We start from the raw sequence: 19,455 nt of genomic DNA, 5'->3' as shown, positions 1-19,455 counted from the left end.
TATTACAACACTAGAGGCCCAGTGCACAAAATTGGTGCACAGGGTTGGGGGAGTCCCCTCAGCCCAGCCTGCACCCTCTCTAATCTGGGACCCCTTGAGGGATGTCCAACTGTTGATTTAGGCCTGATCCCCAGGATAGGACCTAAACCGGCAGTTGGACATCCCTCTCACAATCCTGGACCTCTGGTTCCTAATCTCTCCCTTGCCTGCCTGCTTGGTTGCCCCTAACTGCCCTCCCTGCTGGCCTGATTGGCTCTCAGTACCTCTGCATGCTGGCCTGATTGCCCCTAACTGCCCACTCCATACTGTCACCCCAACTGCCTCTGCCCCCTTTTTCCCCCACCAGCATGGTCACCCCTCATAGCCTGCTGTTCAGTCATTTGGTCATCCCTCACTAACCCCCTGCCGGCCTGGTCATAAGCAGCCATCTTTGAGGGTATGAGAGTTAATTTGCATATTACCTCTTTATTATCTAGAATTTCCCTGCTTACTGAATACTGGAAAATCTTATCAGAGCAATTTCAGCAGCAGAGAGAGATGGGTTTAGTTGAGATGGTGTTAAAAGGGTTCCCCTAGGGTTGATAGCCATGAAAATGGAGGCAGCAGATGATAAATGACTTTAAAAAATACACAAAACAAACAAACAAACAAACAAAAAAAACACCCAAAAAACCGACTAAAAATGAAAGGAAAGAGACAAAAATAAGCTGGGGGCAAGGTCAAGGGGGAATGTGGAAATTGAAATGGAAACGGCCTGAAGATATTCATCAGTTACAGGAAAGAAACTAGTAAAGTGAAGAGAATGAAGATGTAAACAAAATGGGTAATTGACCAAACAAGGACCTAGAGAAGGCTCCACAGAGGACGCAGCGGGGGGCCCAGGGCAGTGGGTAACGTGAGATAAGAGGCGAGATGGGAGAGGGGGTGACGTCCAAGGCAGGGAAGTGTGCTGATGGAGATGGGGATTTGAAGAGCCTGTTATTCAGTTACCTTAACATTTTAGTTATTTATTTTTTTAATATATTTTATTGATTTTTTACAGAGAGTAAGTGAGAGTGATAGTTAGAAACATCGATGAGAGAGAGTCATCGATCAGCTGCCTCTTGCACACCCCCTACTGGGGATATGCCCGCAACCAAGGTACATGCCCTTGACCGGAATCGAACCCGGACCCTTCAGTCCCAAGCCGACGCTCTACCCATTGAGCCAAACCGGTTTCGGCTACCTGAACATTTTAAATATCCTTACACCAACCTGTGAATGAGTGCATACTTATTCCTGCCATCCAAAAAACAAGGGACTGAAGGCAAAGAGGGATAAGATAACGTGTTCATGTTTATGAATGCTGATAGAATCACTGAACACAACATTCCCACCTGGCCTGCTTCCTCTTGGTGCCGTTACAGGGTGGGCAAAAGTAGGCCTAAAGTTGTTCAAACGGAAAATAACACAACAGCTAATAAATAATAACACAAGAATAAGCTCTGTGTTTTGCACTTATCACTGTGAACCTACTTCTGCGCCATCCTGTATGCCGATGAGCCCTTATTCTCCAGTTCTGGGTGTCCATGGGCTTTGCTAGGACTTCATACCACCAGGCTCCCATTCGAAGGTGAGGTCGGGTTAAGGGTAGGAATCATGTGTACGTTGAGAGCCTTGTTCTTTTAAAGATATCCATGGCAAAGACAAGACGTATGTAATGCGCTGGGACTGCTTCCAGGTCGCCCGTTTGCCGTGGCTGTGTTTGAGGATCACGTGTGGCTCTCGGACTGGACCGTGCCTTCGGTAATAAGGGTGCACAAGAGGACTGGCAAAAACAGGGTACGTCTCCGAGGCAGCATGCTGAAGCCCTCATCACTGGTTGTAGTTCATCCATTGGCAAAACCAGGTACACTGGACATGTTACACAGTCTTTCTTTGGCTGGAATCTGTGACTATTTTAATTGTTTGATGGCAGGGAGGAGGGGGATGGGTGTTGCAATTCTCACTAGTCCATATTAAGATTTCCCAAAATTTGGATTTTGTTTAAATTAAGACAGCCTGGTAGTGAATTTGGGCTTTATTCTCGTTCCCCCCCACCTTGCCCCCCTTCCTAGATAGCTTTTACCTATCTTGTCTTTTTAAAAGATTCTTGGGTGAAAGGCACCGAGGATGAGGGCGGGGGAGGGACAATGTAGCCACCTGCAGTGGAAGCTTCTGTCTACACTGGGGCCTTTCTCCACGCCCTGACTGACAGGGAGTGAGCAGAGAGAAAAGGCGCCCAAAGTCCTACAGTAACTCTTCTTCCTGAGCTGCCCCGTGTCCGTTTGACTAGATCCTGGGGCAGGAAATAGGAAGATCATCTTTCTAAAGAGCTTCTCAGCCAATAGGTTGTACTCAGTAAGTTACTCAACGGGTAATAACATTTTGAGCTAAACTGAGCTCCTTATAGGAGTGCTTCTGAAATAGCTCTTGCCACGGGCTCCATTTAGAAACACCGAGTTTCTCTGCCCCTAAACTGTACACTGGGATTTGAATCAACGTGCCCTTTTGATCGCCAAGCCCATCCGTGAATGCAGCTCCTTTTCCCCGCTAGGAGCGGATCCCTGCTCATTCCAAAACGGAGGCTGTGACCATATCTGCAAAGAGAAGTTTGGAATTGCTCAGTGTTCCTGTCGTGAAGGTTTTGTGAAAGCCCCAGGTGGTAAAAAGTGTCTTGCTCTAACTGGTCATCAGATATCAGCAGGTAATGTAATGAATTATGTGCTAAATCATCCTACCTGGGCTCAGGGGTTCAGTTCTGTTCTACACTAACCCCTATGCTTTGGCTGATTTTTTTTTTTTAAGACAGGAGATCTATATATATATATATATATATATATATATATATATATATATATATATATATATATATATATATTATTGATTTTTCACAGAGAGGAAGAGAGAGGGATAGAGAGTTAGAAACATCGATGAGAGAGAATCATCGATCAGCTGCCTCTTGCACACCCCCTACTGGGGATGTGCCCGCAACCAAGGTACATGCCCTTGCCCAGAATCGAACCTGGGACCTTTCAGTCCGCAGGCTGACGCTCTATCCACTGAGCCAAACCTGTCCCGGCTCTTTTGCTGATTTTTAATACTTTGTATAATTAAAAGCCTCTCTGCTTTCAGGGAGGCCAAGTGTTTTTTGTTTTTCTTCCTCTGATGAGTCTGGGCTTCTTATTAATGACTAAATTGAATTGATCTTCTCTTGTAAACTTAGTGAACAAAAAGATAATATTCAAAGTTCAATCCTCCAACCCTTTATGGTGGAATAGCCCAACTTTGGAAATAAATGCCAGTATTTTACCACCTCAGGTGATGTTCAGAGATATTTTGTTTAGAAGTTTTATAGCCTCAATGTTGGAGGCTTGCCACGTGTCCTTGCCACGTGACTAGTGTTAGGACAGAAGTCAAGTCTTTTCTAATAAGTAGTATTTCCTCAAGCAAGTATGAGGGATCCAACCTGAGAAGGCTGTGATCACGTTTTTAAAAACTAACTATGACTTTGAGGAAGAGGAAGGAAGAGCAGGTCCAGTGTGATGTGTCAGTAGTCCTGACTTCGTTTTCTTGAATGTACGTTTAAGCAATTTTGGTATATTTGGATAAATCTCTTGATATCTTTGTACCAAAGTGAATTTAAATTTTATTTAAAATACTTTTTAAAATGTATATTCATCTAATAGGCATGGTGTAAGGTAGATGACAGATTGACAGAAAATAAATGGATTAATCTATCCATAAACCAGAATTGGATATTTTGGATTTTTATAATTTTCTATTCTTTGTTGTCTATACTTTTCTATTCATTGTTGTCAGCAAACTCATTAGTCAACAGAGCCAAATATCAACAGTACAATGATTGAAATTTTTTTGAGAGCCAAATTTTTAAAACTTCTTCAAAATATACTTACTCAGGCCGTGGTATTTTGTGAAAGAGTCACACTCAAGGGGACAAAGAGCTGCATGTGGCTCGTGAGCCATAGTTTGCCGACCACAGTTTTAGGACAAAAGTTCTCAATATTTTTAGTTTCAAGTGCCCTTTACATTCTTAAAAATGACTGAAAACCATAAAGAGTTTTTGTTTATATAAGTTATATCTATCCATATTTATATTAGTAATTAAAACTAAAAGATTCTAAAAATATTTATATTAAAATTATACTAATACTCTATTATATATGAACATAACATATTTTAAGGAAATAAATAAAATAATTATATATATATTTTTATAATTATATAAAATTAATATATAGAGGAAAGGGGAGGGACAGAGAGATAGAAACATCAACGATCAGCTGCCTCCTGCACAACCCCAACCGGAGATCGAGCCTGCAATCCAGGCATATGCCCTGGCTGGGAATCGCATTGTGACCTCCTGGCTCATAAGTTAGCACTCAACCACTGATCCACACCAGCTGAGCTGAAATAATTACATTTTTCCAAACAAAAATATGTAGTAAGAAGAATGACATTGGTTTTCCTTTATATCTTTTTAAAAATATATATATATTCTATTGATTTTTTACAGAGAGGAAGAGAGAGGGATAGAGAGTCAGAAACATCGATGGGAGAGAATCATCGATCAGCTGCTCCCTGCACACCCCCTACTGTGGATTTACCCACAACCAAGGTACATGCCCCTGACCAGAATCGAACCCGAGTCCCATCAGTCCGCAGGCCGACACTCTATCCACTGAGCCAAACCGGTTTCAGCTTCCTTTATATCTTTAATATCTTGCCTTAGTGGAGGGCGGCTGGATTCTCATATCTGCTTGTAGGTTAAATCTGTTGCTGTGCTATTTTGGTTGAAGCACATGAAGAAAATTTGGCCTCACAGAGACATAGAGTTAGAAAAGGGAGGAATACTTAGCTTATATTACAGATGACCTTTTTTTATTTTTTTGTTTGATGTTATGTCAGAACTATACAGTTGGTAGTTTCTTAGAGTTTAGTTGCAATGTGGAATTTGAAACCATATCAATGAACTTTTTTGCCTTCTGACACATTAAAATCCAGGGGTCTATTTTGTGCTTTTAGTGGCTCTTTTACCTTGCATGACTTATTAGCATCACATTTTGGTCATCTGAAAATATGGTTGAATTATGTAGATCTGCCAATTGTTACATTCATATACAAAAATCAAATTAATGATTATTATCAAACTCATCAGAAAAGTCTTTGAGTATCAGGATTTTTGTCAAGCACATGGCAGATGAAAACATCTTCTATAATTCTACTTTCCACTTGAAAGCTCACATTTTCTTATTGGCAACAAGTATTGTGAGTTGTTTCTCCTAAAGTGACAGGCTCACTTCATTCATTTTTCAAAAAATGCTTACCAAACCTCTAAGTGTTAAAAACATAGTTTATTAGTCATTCTTTCAAGTGAAAATTACACTCAGTAAAAAAAGAGGCTAGTTTCAACTTGCAACTCAAAGAGCATACAAGTGATTTTCCTTCTGACAACCATCATAATTCAATATTTTCAAAAATAACAATGTTTTATGTGTACTTCCCTTTTTATTACACAGAATATGAAAGAGCCAAATATTCCATGGTTGAGATGTTTAAAAATTAGTAATTCTTACTCTTTATCATGGATCTTCTTAAGTGAAAGTAGAATGTATGCATGTGTGTATGTGTGTGTTTGTGAGCGTGTGTGTGTGTGTGTGTGTGTGTGTGAGAGAGAGAGAGAGAGAGAATGTGTGTATGTGTGTGTGTCAGTGTGTATGTATGTCAGTGTGTGTGTGAGTGTGTGTGTGTGAGTATGTGTGAGTGTGTGTGTATGTCAGTGTGTGTATGTGTATGTCAGTGTGTGTGTTTGTGTGTGTGGCAGTGAAGAACATTAATACTATTAGAGTTTGATGCCATGGCCTTGATTCTTGCTAAGGCACTGAATTCCACCCATCATTACTTTTGCCCATCAATATCCACGGAGACACAGTGAAAAAAGACAGAAAACGTCAATGTTATTTGCCTTTTATAACAATAGCTTGACCTTATGGACTCCATGCAATGGAACCCCAGGGATCCATGCACCATACTTAGCATATTGGTGTTTTAGAGGATCCAGTTTTTCCATGTCTGGGAGGTTGCATAGGTCCTATGCCTATATTAAATTGTGGCCTATCTATGCTCCTCCGCATTCCTACATAAAAAATCAGGCAAAAAAATAAGTCTTGGAGCAGCCTAAAGGAGGAGTGTATATGGAAGTCAGGTTGGGGCGATCAGATCACTAATTTTCCCTTGTAATGACAGTCTATCATTATGGGCTGAGTATATTTATAAGTATTGTAGGATTTCACATTATTGTTTTTGGTTTTCTTTTTGCCAATACCTAAAAATGTCCTGCCTTTCACCCCCGCTGCCTCCCTTTCCTCCACCATCAGTTGCATGAGTAAAGCTTGGATGGTGGGCATAGCAGGTGAGGTTTTCTAAGTCATCAAGACCCTGATGGTTTCCTTGAATGCTCTTATTGTGAGAATGAATCTGAATTCACACCCAACAAAGAGCCATAAATATAAATTAAACACAACTTTTCTTGAATCATAAAGGATAAATTAATTATATCTGTTGACCTCCAATAGGTAGCAACGCAGATCTAAGTAATCAAGTCATGCCATCGGACATTTTATCCGGCAATCAAGGGTTTGAAGATAACATTACAGAATCTCAACATATGCTGGTGGCTGAAATCATGGTGTCAGGTATGAATAATGAATCCTCCAGTACAGCTTTGGTCCCAACAATTTCCATCCTACCAATTAAAATTCTGAATTATCTCTCTAACTTAATGTTGGCTAAATCTACACAAAACTGGTGAAGCCCAACTTTGGACTCCAACTTTGGCACTTCTCTTCTGAACCATGTGCCGGAGGAAGATGGCCCCACATTAGATTGGATAAGAACTTTACTCATTGAGACTCCGCACTGATCCTTCTTGGAAGAAATCTAAACTGGAAACAAGGGTGAAAAATAAGACAGAATGTATCCCCCCACACCTCATATTTTTGGTATTTGCCCCATCTAGCTGTACTTCCATTAGTGTGAAAGTAGATAGTAATTGATAAGAAAATATAGGTTATTTGCTTCAGTTGCTCCAGAAACTCCTCAATTAGCAACTGTTAGAATTTTCCTTCTATGTGGCACATTTATCACCAAATTGCTGTTATTTGTTCAGTATTTAACAACTTTGGGGAACATAATCCTTTTATATTCTGTATCCACTCATGAGACCAACGGTTTTCAAGTTGGATTTAGCTCAGCCCTGGGTCTTCTGAAAACCCCACACCTTCTCACTCTAGGTTTCTGCCCTTCAATCAGTGCAGCTGAGTAAGATTTTAACTAAATGTCTGTGACTAAAAATATGTTTGGAAACTCTAGAGTAGGACATTACATACACTTAACAAAGTGTTCATCCAACTTTTATGATCAGCAGACTAATTTGTCAATATAGAAGTCTTACTCCTCCTCATTAGAACTTACCAGTGTAATCCTATATAACAAATGCCTAATATGCTAAGTGTCCAGTTGACTGGTTGGCTGTTCAACCAATTAAAGCATAATATGCTAATGACATGCTAAGGCCACTCAACAGCTCACTATGACATGCATTGACCACCAGGGGCAGACAGTGGACCAGTTGACCAGTCGCTATGACATGTACTGACCACCAGGAGGCAGACGCTCCAACCGGTACATTAGCTTGTTCCTGGGGTCCAGCTGATTGGGACTGAGTGAGATGTGCCAGACGTGCCCTGGAGCCCTCCTGTGGTCCCTCCCCAGCTGGCTAACCTCCTCCATCTCTCCCCAGACCTGATCATGTACTGGTGGGGTCCCTTGGCCTGGGACCCCACTGGTACTTTCACAATCTGGGACCCCTCAGAGGATGTCAGAAAGCTGGTTTCTGCCCAATCCCACAGGCCAGGCCGAGGGACCCCACTGGTGCATGAATTCGTGTACCAGGCCTCTAGTTTTTAAATAAAATACAAGGAGGTGGAATTTTTAGCAATGATAATTTATATGGAGCTTTAGAATTTAGCAGGTTCCAAGATGGCTGACAGGTAAACACCTAGCCGCAGCCGCACACAACAATTTCAATAAAATACAACTAAAATATAAAATGGACATTACCCAGAACTACAGGAAAGTCGACTGACTGGAAATTCTACAACGAGAAGCAAGGAGAAAACCAGAAGGAAGCGCAGAGGAGCTGTAAAAGCCTAAGGTACGGAGACATGCTGCGCGCATGCCCGCGCGGAGAGGATGGAGCCAGAGAGGAGGGAGGCTGAGTGCCTGGCTGGCGTTCCATAGCAGGAAGGAGATAAAAGCTCTGACTGTGCTGGGCCCCAGTTCTGACTGCTCTGAACCCCCGTTCTAGGCCAAACCCCGGGGACCCAGGCTCATCCATAGGGAGCTGGGCTGTAAGGCGGAACCCCAGGGGAGCAGCGAAAGGAGGTCCCGGAGGCGCGCACATTGTGCGCAGAGAAGGGACGGTTGCCTGTGCCACGGGATTGCCCTGGTGGGAAGGAGACAGGGGCTCCAGACTGCTCTGAACGCCACCTCCAACTCCACTCCCAACTGAACTGAACCCCAGTTTCGGGCCCATTGGGGGAGAGCATAGACTGTTTGGCAGCAGGCGAAAATCGAGGGCACCTTTCTCTCAGAGGCTCTTGCAGCGAGGACTGAAGGACCCCGAGACCCAGGAGCCGCATAGGGCGGGGCTGACGGAAGCCAAGGCTGTAGACTCCACCCTGAAACCCGCCCCATCTGTAGCTGCAAAATGCGACAACGAAATAGATCACAAATGAAAGAAATGGAGGACAAAAAGTGACTGGATAGAGTTCAAATCTATGCTTATAAGGTTTTTCAAGAATTTCCTAGAAAAGATCGATAAGACCTATGAGGATATGAAAAGAGATCAACTAGAATTAATCAGGAATCAACAAGAAATGATAAGGGATCTACAAGAAATAAAGAATACATTCTCTGAAATAAAAAATATTATACAGAGTCCTAAAAACAGAATGGAAGATCGCAAGAATCAAGTCAAAGATTTGGAACATAAAGAGCCAGAAGACACTCCTCCACAGAAGCTAGAAGAGAAGAGAATCCAGAAAATTGAAGATAATGTAAGAAACCTCTGGGACAACTTCAAGCGAACCAACATCAGAATTATGAGGGTCCCAGAAGATGAGAGAGAGCAAGATATCGAAAACATACTGAAAGAAATAGTGACAGAAAACTTCCCCCATCTGGTGAAAGAATTAGACTTACAAGTCCAGGAAGTGCACAGAACTCCAAACAAAAGGAATCCAAAGAGGACCACACCAAGACAAATCATAATTAAAATTCCAAGAGCAAAAGACAAAGAGAGAATATTAAAAGCAGCAAGAGCAAAGAAGGTAGTTACCTATAAAGGAGCACCTATACGATTGTCAGCTGACTTCTCAACAGAAACCATGCAGGCCAGACGGGAATGGCAAGAAATATTCCAGGTGATGAATAGTAAGAACCTACAGCCAAAGATAATCTATCCAGCAAAGCTATCACTCAGAATCGAAGGTCAGATAAAGAGCTTCACTAGTAAAAAAAAAAGCTAAAGGAGTTCATCAACACCAAACCAGAATTATATGAATTGCTGAAGGGGATTCTTTCAGAAGAGAAAGTAAATAAAGATAAAAATTATGAACAACAAATACGTAACTATCAACAAGTGAATCTAAAAACCAAGGAAATTAAAAAAAATCTGATGAACAATATTAACTGTTGAATATAATAGAATTAGAGGTATGGAAGGGGAGTGAACTGACGATTCTTGGGGAAAAGGGGAGAGGGGGATGTGGGAAGAGACTGAACATAAACTGTGCACCTATGGATGAGGACAATGGGGAGTGGGGAAAGGCAGAGGGTGGGGTGGGAACCTGGTGGAGGAGAGCAATGGTGGGGGCGGGGGGAGGGAAAAGGAACATTTGTAATAATATGAACAATAAAAATTTATATATAAAAAAATAGAGTTTATCAGGTACTTCATCCTCCAATTTCATACTTATCACAACACATCATCTTACAGATTTAAAAACTGAGACTAAGCTATTTGAAGTTAGTGACTTGACCAAAAATTTTAAAAAATTATGACCAAATAGTTAATTCATGTCAAGAAAATGAGAACTGGAAAACATTGCCTCATTAGGAATATTATTCTTTTAACAACTATTTATTTATCATTCATCATGCTAAGTGCTGGGGATGCCATGATGAGATAAATATAGCCCCAGTCTCCAAGGTCATGATCTGATGTGGAGACAAACAATGTGATGAAATAAAACAATATAAATATGAGCAGGATAGAGAAACTTTCAAAGTCACTTGGGATCCCTAAAGATTCATAGAGTATATTTTGAAAGACTAATGTTTGGGGGACCCCAAAGACCAAGATAAATGACAGTCATTTAGGCACATGGGTAAGATGGAAGAGTGATGAAATGGCTGAAAATTTGGGATGTATATATCATAGGCTGTGTTTGGCTTCATGTCTGGAAACATACTCTGCCTTGTGTAGAATAGATGGAATTGATCGTCTTGGTTAAAATGACCTAATCTTTTCATACCTGGATTGTGTTTTATTTTGTCTTTGCTTATAAAGTTGTAGTTCTACCTGTGTTAAGCTAAGGGTCTTATTTATGAGTGAGATTTCCTTTCAAAAAAAGTGTCTATATTAAAAAGAGCTTGAAAACTCTATGTTGGATTTTAGGTCAATATATTCTTATTCCCCAAAGACACACATTGATTTGTAGCAAGTAGATTTGTGTATACTATGACAAAGATTCTCAATCATAAAAATTTCATTGTCAAATATACTAAAATTATGAATTATTCTAGTTCATGAATAAAATTTAAAATTCGTAATGTGGCCTGTTGGTCCCTTGATGAACTAGCCCTCACACACTTCACCAACCAAGATGTGTGCCCTTCCGGCCTCAGCTTCCTGCGGCCTGCTTCAGTTACCCTGGTCTTACTTGTAGCATGCGGGTGCTGTGTTCTTGGCCCACGGTGCTCATTCTAATCCTTCCAAGTCCTGCAAATCCTTCAGACCTCAAATTTTTCTAAATGTACTTATTTATTTTTTAAATTTTTTTATTGATTTCAGAGAGGAAAGGAGAGGGAGAGGGAGATATAAACATCAATGATGAGAAAGAATCATTGATTGGCTGCTGCCTGCATGCTCCACACTCTTTTTTTTTTTTTTTTTTAATATATTTTATTGATTTTTTACAGAGAAGAAAGGAGATAGTGAGCTAGAAAAGTCGATGAGAGAGGAACATCGACCAGCTGCCTCTTGCACACCCCCTACTGGGGATGTGCCCGCAACCAATGTACATGCCCCTGACCTTTCAGTCCACAGACCGACGCTCTACCACTGAGCCAAACCGGTTTTGGCATGCTCCACACTCTTAATCGAGCCCGCAACCCAGGCATGTGCCCTGACGGGAAGTGAACTGGGACCTCTTGGTTCATAGGGCCAGACCTCAGCTTTTATGCCCTTGCTCAGAAAGCCTTTCCTAGTCTCCTGATCCAGGTGAGAACCACTTCAGTTCTCTTAGAGCTAGGGATTGTTTTATGAATAGTGCTTACCATACCCGCACTTAAATACTTAATTATATAAGGAAGTGGAGTCCTTGTCTATGTTCTCCACCACTGTATTTGTGGCTCTCATTAGGATCTGGTACGTATCAGGTACTTTTGAATGAAATTATTAATTTTACCAGCAGGCCCCAGAATCTTCTCTAGTGTGATAAGGCAAATTGTGATTCAGGCTGTCACAGCATTCTTCTTCCTTATAATCCTTATTTAGATGTGCATAATAATTTATAATTCTCAAAGGAGTTTTAAAGATCACTTTTTCTCCAAGTTCTTTCAACAATCATGTAAAGCAGACTGGACAGAAATTGTCACTTGTATTTTAGAGAAGAGGACCGCGAAGCTCAGGCATTCCTTCCTTCCAGAGCCAGTTTATGGTAGAAGGAACTTCAGCTAAGACCATCCCTCCAACAACGGCACCTCCATTGCTTTTTATTGTGCAAAGCAGCCTTAGGGTTTGCAAGTTACCAAATAAATCCCGAATCAGATTCTAATTTAAGATAATTGTGCAAGTGCTTTAAAATGTCTTGAGTAATTGAATACTGTCCACCACACACTCTGAACAGCCTTGTGACTTGGACACTAGACCTCCAGATAAATGCCGAATCAAATGGGTAATTGATTTAGTCTGAAGTTATCCATCTTTAAGAGTCAGGAGTGACACATTATCAGGCAAGCCTGAAAGACATGTTTTCCCACAAGAGAAATCTTACCGAAATAGCTAAGCAAATCAAACACAATTACCCAAGGTCTGCGTTCGCATGGCATAAAATCCTACTTTGATCATTTAACTTTCTTTAAATTTATGGGCAAGTTTGACCTCCTCTATACTCAGATGAGCAAACTTACTAGTGAATAGACAGATGACAGCTTATATCCTACTGTGGTATGTCAGATCCCCTCAACTCCAAACGGGAGGAGACATTTGGGGAATGATTATATAGTAGTTAAAGGGTGGGGGTGGGGGTGAGGGTAGAGGGGGACTTGCTCATGTTTATGGCTCAGCATGCAACTCTGTCCCCTGAGGCATTTGCATTTAATGGAGTATGAAATGAGATGATCCATTTACAGCATTTAGTTTATATGGTTCATGACTTTGCAAAAGTGCCTTGAGGTTTGCAAGTCTCTGCATAAATCTTGATAATAAACATACATATTCTATTATATATGAAATGTAATTTTAGTAAATCAACAATAAATCTCTATGATTGAATCTCTTTGCCATGTTAGTACATGGAGCTACTTGCTATATATTACTCTGTGTGTCTTTCAGGGATAAGAACATATTGACCCCTTTTGTATTGTCATAATGGTTGAGAATTCTCAAATAAGCTAGAAACCTTTTGAAACTCGAGTCCTTTTTCTCCTGGAAATTTTATAATTCAAGTTTTAAATGCTTTTAAAAATTGTAAATAAGTTCATGCAGGGCTGTTTGAACACCAAACAGTTTTTTTTTTTAATTTCTTTATTGATTAAGGTATCACATATTTGTCCTCAACCCCCAATTCCAATCCCCCTCCCTACTCATGCCCCCACCCCCCTATTGTCCTTGACCACTGGTTAGGCACATATGTGTGCATATAAGTCCTTTGGTTGATCTCTCCCTTTTATCCCCACCCTCCCTTTCAGGTCCAACAGTCTGACCCATGGCTCCTTATCTCTGGGTCTGTTCTTGTTCATCAGTCTATGTTGTTCATCATTTCCCCTAGATGAGTGAGATCATGTCCTACTGGAAATATACTTAGGACTAAAGCCTTGTTGAGGGCATGTAAATGAGAACAAATGGCTTGTGAGCCCTTTAAGATGGATATGACTTCCAGGTCAGCGGTGTTTCTATTTGGAGAATAACTTGTCCCGGAACTTGGTAAGGGGCACACTGGAATGCTCTGTAGAACCCAGAGCACTAAAGCCCACTGTCACCTCTGAGGAAGGGAAGCACCCTGATGGGGTTCTCGCTCTTTGCAGATGACGATGACTGCAGCCCCGTGGGGTGTGGTGCACACTCACAGTGCGTCTTGGAGGGAGAGGCTGCCACCTGTCAGTGTCTGAGAGGCTTTGCTGGGGATGGAAAAGTATGTTCTGGTAAGAGTGAAGGTCACTGTGCATAACTGGGGGAAACAGTGAGCCAGAAACATTCTCTCGGATCAAATGGGTTCAAATCTCATGAAGGACTTATGTAATCAGCAGGATTGAATAAATTATTTGGCATTAGCTAAAAAGATAATGGGCTTGCCTTTGGGGGTGGGAGTGGTGGTAGGGGGGATCAAATGGGGAAAAGGCAGACATATGTAATACTTTAACCAACAACAACAAAAAGATAATGGGTGGCATGTATAGAAATAGGAAATATAGTATGTTGTTACATGACATTGAGTTTATGTTAAAATTACAATATATATGGAGTTGACATTATATGGAGTTGAGAATTTATAATTAGCTTCAGAAGTATGAATGTGAATTCAAGTCAAAATTGCAATATATATGGAGTTGAGAATTTATAATTAGCTTCAGAAGTATGAATGTGAATTCAAGTAAAAATTACAATATATATGGAGTTGAGAATTTATAATTAGCTTCAGAAGTATGAATGTGAATTCAAGTCAAACTTATAAAACCAACAATTTAATAAAAAAATAAAAAAACACCTTTTTTCCTCCAAAAGCCTTAGGTCATACGTTTTAGTTTAATAAATAGACTGTGATGGATCAGCTTCTGTTTTACATTGATTGCCTCAAAATCATAAGTTAGCGATTACTGTAAATAATCTCAGTCCTTACGTCCTGAAGCTCTGGCACAAAGTGACTGGCTTACACATATGTAGCTAATCAGACATGTGAGAGACCTATAAAAACCGACTTGAGACATGAGCTTTGTGGGTCCGCATTGCATTTGCAGTCTCTGTAAACAACGGAATGATCACACAGAGGATTATACTTCTCCTTCTCCAGTCCCCTCATTTGGACTAGGAAGGCCTCTATATTTCACTAGCTCATCCTTTGCCCGCAGATCTGGATGAATGTGAGATGGGCATCACGGTTTGTCCGCACCCCTCCTCCAAGTGCATCAACACTGAGGGGAGCTACGTGTGCGCGTGCTCGGAAGGCTACGGAGGAAACGGGACTCACTGTCTGGGTAAGCGTGTGTGTGCGCAGGTGGGTGGAGGCTGGCCTCGGAGAACCATGAAATGCTCTGGGTGTGGTGGGCCAAGGAAAGGCAGGATATAACCAGGGCGACATACAGGTTAAGACTAACAGGAGTTGTGTGGCTTGTTCATACGGACATCTTTCAGTTCTTGGTGCAGAGCCAAGCTTGTGCCCTTGTGCTGTGCTTCACTAGTCAGGGACCATGCCCAGCGGAGGCCATGTACCCCTCGGCCTTTCTAGTTCTTTTGTCTGGGTTTGAGGGACACCAGTGCCTCTCGGACACACATACCGTGACCCTTGGCCAGTGTGGGGGGTTCGGTGTCATCCAGTGCTGGTTCAATTCTGATAGGGGGTGCATGTGCTCAGATTGTGGGTTCAACCCTCGGTATGGGCATGCAGGAGGCAACTGATGGATGTTCTTCTCTCACATCGATGTTTCTTTTTCTCTCTCCTTCTCCTTTCCCCTCTTTCTCTCTCTCCCCCCCAAAAATCAAAATATTATTTTTTAAAAATAGTAATACTCCATTCCTTGAGCCATCCTGGGTGGAATTGAACATTTTCTTTGTCACCAAATTTGACAATTGAACAGCAGTGAACTGCAGAGCTGATACAGGTTTTACTGTGCGTGTGTGTGTGTGTGTGTGTGTGTGTGTGAAGGAAAAGAGGTGTGGTTCTGTGAAAAGGGCTCTTCGGTGGCTCTTGATAATAGATGAAAGACTGAAGCCACAAATAATGAATGATTAAGACCTCTTTCATAACCACCACCCTCTGCCAAGGCCTGGGTGTGGCCTGTTGGGCGGGAGTTCACTCAGTGGCTGTCTTGTCCCATGCCAAGTGGCAGGAGTGTAGCATCGCCGTGCAAGTGCAGGCCTGCCTGCCACCCTCGCCACCCCCGGAGAGGGTGTCTAAGGTTGTGCAGGGCGTTAACATGTCTCTGAGTGTTTTCTTTTCCTGCTGAAAACACAAAAACCTTTTTACAGCGAGGGGCAGATACCCTGGTAAGAAACTAAAATGGTCCTGCTTTCTCCTCTATCTTGAGATTAAAGATGAAATATCACTCAACTTCCAGGATCTGGCTGATTTAAATCAGACCTTTATCAGATTAGTTTTGTGGAGTTCACAGACATCGGTAAGTGCCATTTTAAGCACATATTTGGCTGTCAGTCAGGAAAATGTCACTGCTGTAATTAAACAGGCTCATAGGTAATTTAGACAAACAGGCTGTATATTTAATTTACTTTGAAGAGAAAGGAAGGGCCCAGCCTGTCCCATAGAAGCAGTGAGCTGACTCCTACCCTCCCTCTCTCCTTCTCCCTTTCATCTTCCATCTCCTCCTTTCCTCCCTATCCAGACATAGACATAGACATAGACATAGACATAGACATAGACATAGACATATATATATGATATAGATATAGATATAGATATAGATATAGATATAGATATAGATGATAGAGATAGATATATATTATATAGATATAGATATAGATGATATAGATAGATATAGATATATGATAGATATAGATATAGATACAGTGCTATATAAAAGAATTGTTATTCTTATTGTAAAGAGTAGCTGTCCTTGTTGGCTACAAGTCTATCTTTGTTTTTGCTTCTTGCAAAAGCTCTTTCAACCTCAGGGTGATAGTTCATACAAATAGTAAGAGGAAGTCAGTTTTTTAAAGACTCGATTTGAGCCATTCGGGAGAGGGGCCCAGTGGGACAGATGTTTAATGGGCCTCCGTTAGTACGATGGCACAGCACTGGGTCCTGACGGGAATCCCAAGGTGGTAAAGGCAGTCCTTGTTGCGAGAAGAATGCGATCTAAGAGAATGAGGCTGTGGTAAGTGGCGAAGAGAGTCAGCATCATAAGAGCATGAAAACTGCAGCAGAACTTCAGAACTGGGACAAATGCCTGTTGGAGGTTTGAGGGAAGACTTTCATAGAGGAAGAGTTACTTTGCAAGCGTAAGTTTTTACGAAGCAGAGCGTGAAGGAATAGAAAGTAGCCTCATTGAGCACTGCCTCTAGGCTGTATTTGAGAGAAAGCAGAAACCAAGGTAGAGTCCTTGTCTGCTGTACAGACTGGGGGACCTGAACAAGACGTTTACTTTCTCACAGTTCTGAGGCTGGATGTCTCAAATCAAGGTGCCAGCTCACTGGGCTCTTGGTGAGGGCTCTCCCTGGTTTATGCTGCCTTCTAGCTTCGCACACACTCATAGCCCATCCTCTGTGGCTCATGCAGGGAGGGAGGGAGAGAGAGATTGATCTGATGTCTCTTCCTCTTATAATGACACCAACCCTATTGGGCTCCGTTCTTATGACCTCATTTAACCTTAATTACTTCCTCATAGGCCCTTTCTCCAAATTCAGTCACCACGGGAGTTGGGATTCAACATGTGACTTTTGGGGGATGCAATTCAGCATGTAACCGGTGCATTGGGTTACGTTTGTGGAAGAGGAGCATCTGAGGGTTAGTCATTGGGGTTTTATTTCCCTAGACCAGCACTGTCAATAGCAATACAATGTCAGCCACATGTATAATTTAAAATTTTCTAGTAGCCACGTTAGAAAAAGTAAAAATAAACAGGTGAGATCAATTTAAAATATATTTTACTTATTCCAATATATCCAAAGTTATTAACATTTTAAACTGGTAAGAACAGATACTACCCTTGACCTTAGCCACAAGGCTGAGCAGCGAACCTATTAACATTTTAATATATAATCAATACACAAATGATCAAGGTAATTTTACGTTCTTTCTCGTTTGGGTATTAAGTCGTCAGAAGCTGGCGTGTGTTTTGCACGCACAGCCCCACGCGGACTGGCTGTGGTCCGGGTGCTCAGCACTCCCCCGGGGCCATGGCTACCATACTGGGCGGCCGAGCTCTAGGCAGCAGGGGGCGCTGGCAGCACTGGGATCAAGTGGTGCGGTGATGGGAGGTGGGGTTCAGGAAGGTTAGCCGGGCACTGGTGTTTAGGGGCGGAGCAGAGAGGGCAGGAGGCAGGGATTAGTCAGGCTCTTCTTATAGAGAGGAGGGGCCTAGGCCTTAGGGTGGTCACTGAGAAAGGAGGAGGTGGGTAGCTGGGACAGAAAGTGATGGCTTCGGGTATGTTTATGTCAAAAAGGCAACATGTTTTCTTTGGTGTGAGCTCACCTTCTAAACGTTTTTCTAGAGATCACTCCCCCATCTCCAACTTCCCCGCTGAGCTCTTGTGTGGGGAGGGTCCCTTTCCTTCCAAGCAGTAGGGAAATGCCAGCCTTGTGTAGAAGCTTCCCTGACTGGGCATGCAGTCCAGCCGCCCTGCTCACCTCTCGCCCAGCGTTCCTGATGGAACATTTTGGATCCAGCAACATGCAGCACGATCAAACTTGAAAATACTCTTTTTCTCCGATGTTGGGTTTTCCCATTGTCTGACCCTCTTTCCTCCTCCACACCCCGCTTTTCCCTACTCCCCCTTTCCCGGCAGATATCGACGAGTGCCAACTGGGCGTGCACACCTGTGGGGAAAATGCCACCTGTACAAACACAGAGGGAAACTACACCTGCCTGTGTGCCAGCAGCCTGTCTGAACCCCGGCCGCTTTGCCCCGGTAGGTTGGTGGGTTGGCTAGATCCAAGGGGAGGAAGTTGATTGGGGAAAATTCTGTACCCTGGTGTGTTTGCATTGGAGACTCCAGAAACCATTTGGTTCGATCAGGCTCTCCGGTTTGCCCTCCTGCTTAGGTTGGTGCTGAGCTTGCGAATGCGCAATGGCCTGGTTTTTTGTTTTTTTTTTAAATTTTGATAGCATCTGGAATAAAGCCGTCTTTATTGCTCACCGTTCAGTACAGGCGGCAGCACAGGGGGCTCTCTGACTAGGCAGCGAACGCCCGGTTTGTGATGTCACTTTCTCGGGTTGCCGGGGAAACCGCAGGGCTGGACAGATTGGGGAGGATGTCTGGACCGTTAGGATTTTTAGTCACTTTCAAGGGTTTTAAATTTTTACTTTAAAAAGTCAATATTTTTTTTTAATCTGTAACCGGAATCCCAGCTTTTTTTCTTCCTTTTTTCCTTCTTTTTTTATGTTCATAATAGTCAACTCCTGCTTCCTGATCCCTCTCCCCGCAACCCAGGCTCTTCTCACCATCAGCACCCCAGCAGGGGGCTGGCCTCGGAGCTCCGGAGGCCAGCACTAGACTCACCCCTCCTTACTAGTGACCCCGCCAGCTATTTATCCCGCTCCGCTCTGCAAGCAGGATGCATCGGAATAAAGAAAAGTCCTGCGCTTGGGTGTCTGCTTTTTTCTAACAAGTTATTTTCTCAAATAATTTGCTCTTCTTAAAGCTATTGGAAGATTGCTAATATTTACACAACCAGCTACACACCCTCATGTTTTCCTTTTAAAGAGCAGTGAACCATTCAGTGAGAGGACTTTACCACTTTGGCATTTCCTATGTATGGCAACATTTCTTTTCTCTCAGCGGGACTAGTCTTGTCTTTGAGGTCCCTCCTCCCCCCCGCCCCGAAAGTTAAATAGTTTTTAGAAGAAATCATTGCGTGGGAGAAATTTTTGCGACTCCCAGGATAGCAGGGGTAATGGACTGTGTGTTCGTGGGTGGGTTATAAGCCATAAATAGATACTGTGGTTCAGCGAGACCCT

General features: G+C 42.4%; 1 protein-coding gene across 1 annotated transcript in view; it reads left to right on the top strand.

Moving 5' to 3' along the window:
- Positions 1–19,455, top strand: part of EGF (epidermal growth factor) — a 90,146-nt gene that overhangs the window by 53,611 nt on the left and 17,080 nt on the right. Inside the window, exons 14-19 of the mRNA XM_084872245.1 lie at positions 1,721–1,888; positions 2,576–2,725; positions 6,615–6,734; positions 13,633–13,749; positions 14,674–14,799; positions 18,284–18,406. Coding sequence (XP_084728371.1) covers positions 1,721–1,888; positions 2,576–2,725; positions 6,615–6,734; positions 13,633–13,749; positions 14,674–14,799; positions 18,284–18,406 — 804 coding nt within the window. The remainder of the gene's footprint in view (positions 1–1,720; positions 1,889–2,575; positions 2,726–6,614; positions 6,735–13,632; positions 13,750–14,673; positions 14,800–18,283; positions 18,407–19,455) is intronic.

Source organism: Pipistrellus hanaki (genome assembly GCF_964339955.1).
Source record: "Pipistrellus hanaki genome assembly, chromosome: 1".
Lineage (NCBI taxonomy): Eukaryota > Metazoa > Chordata > Mammalia > Chiroptera > Vespertilionidae > Pipistrellus > Pipistrellus hanaki.
The sequence above is the reverse complement of the archived record's forward strand: the minus strand, read 5'-3'. Positions and strand labels throughout refer to the sequence as shown.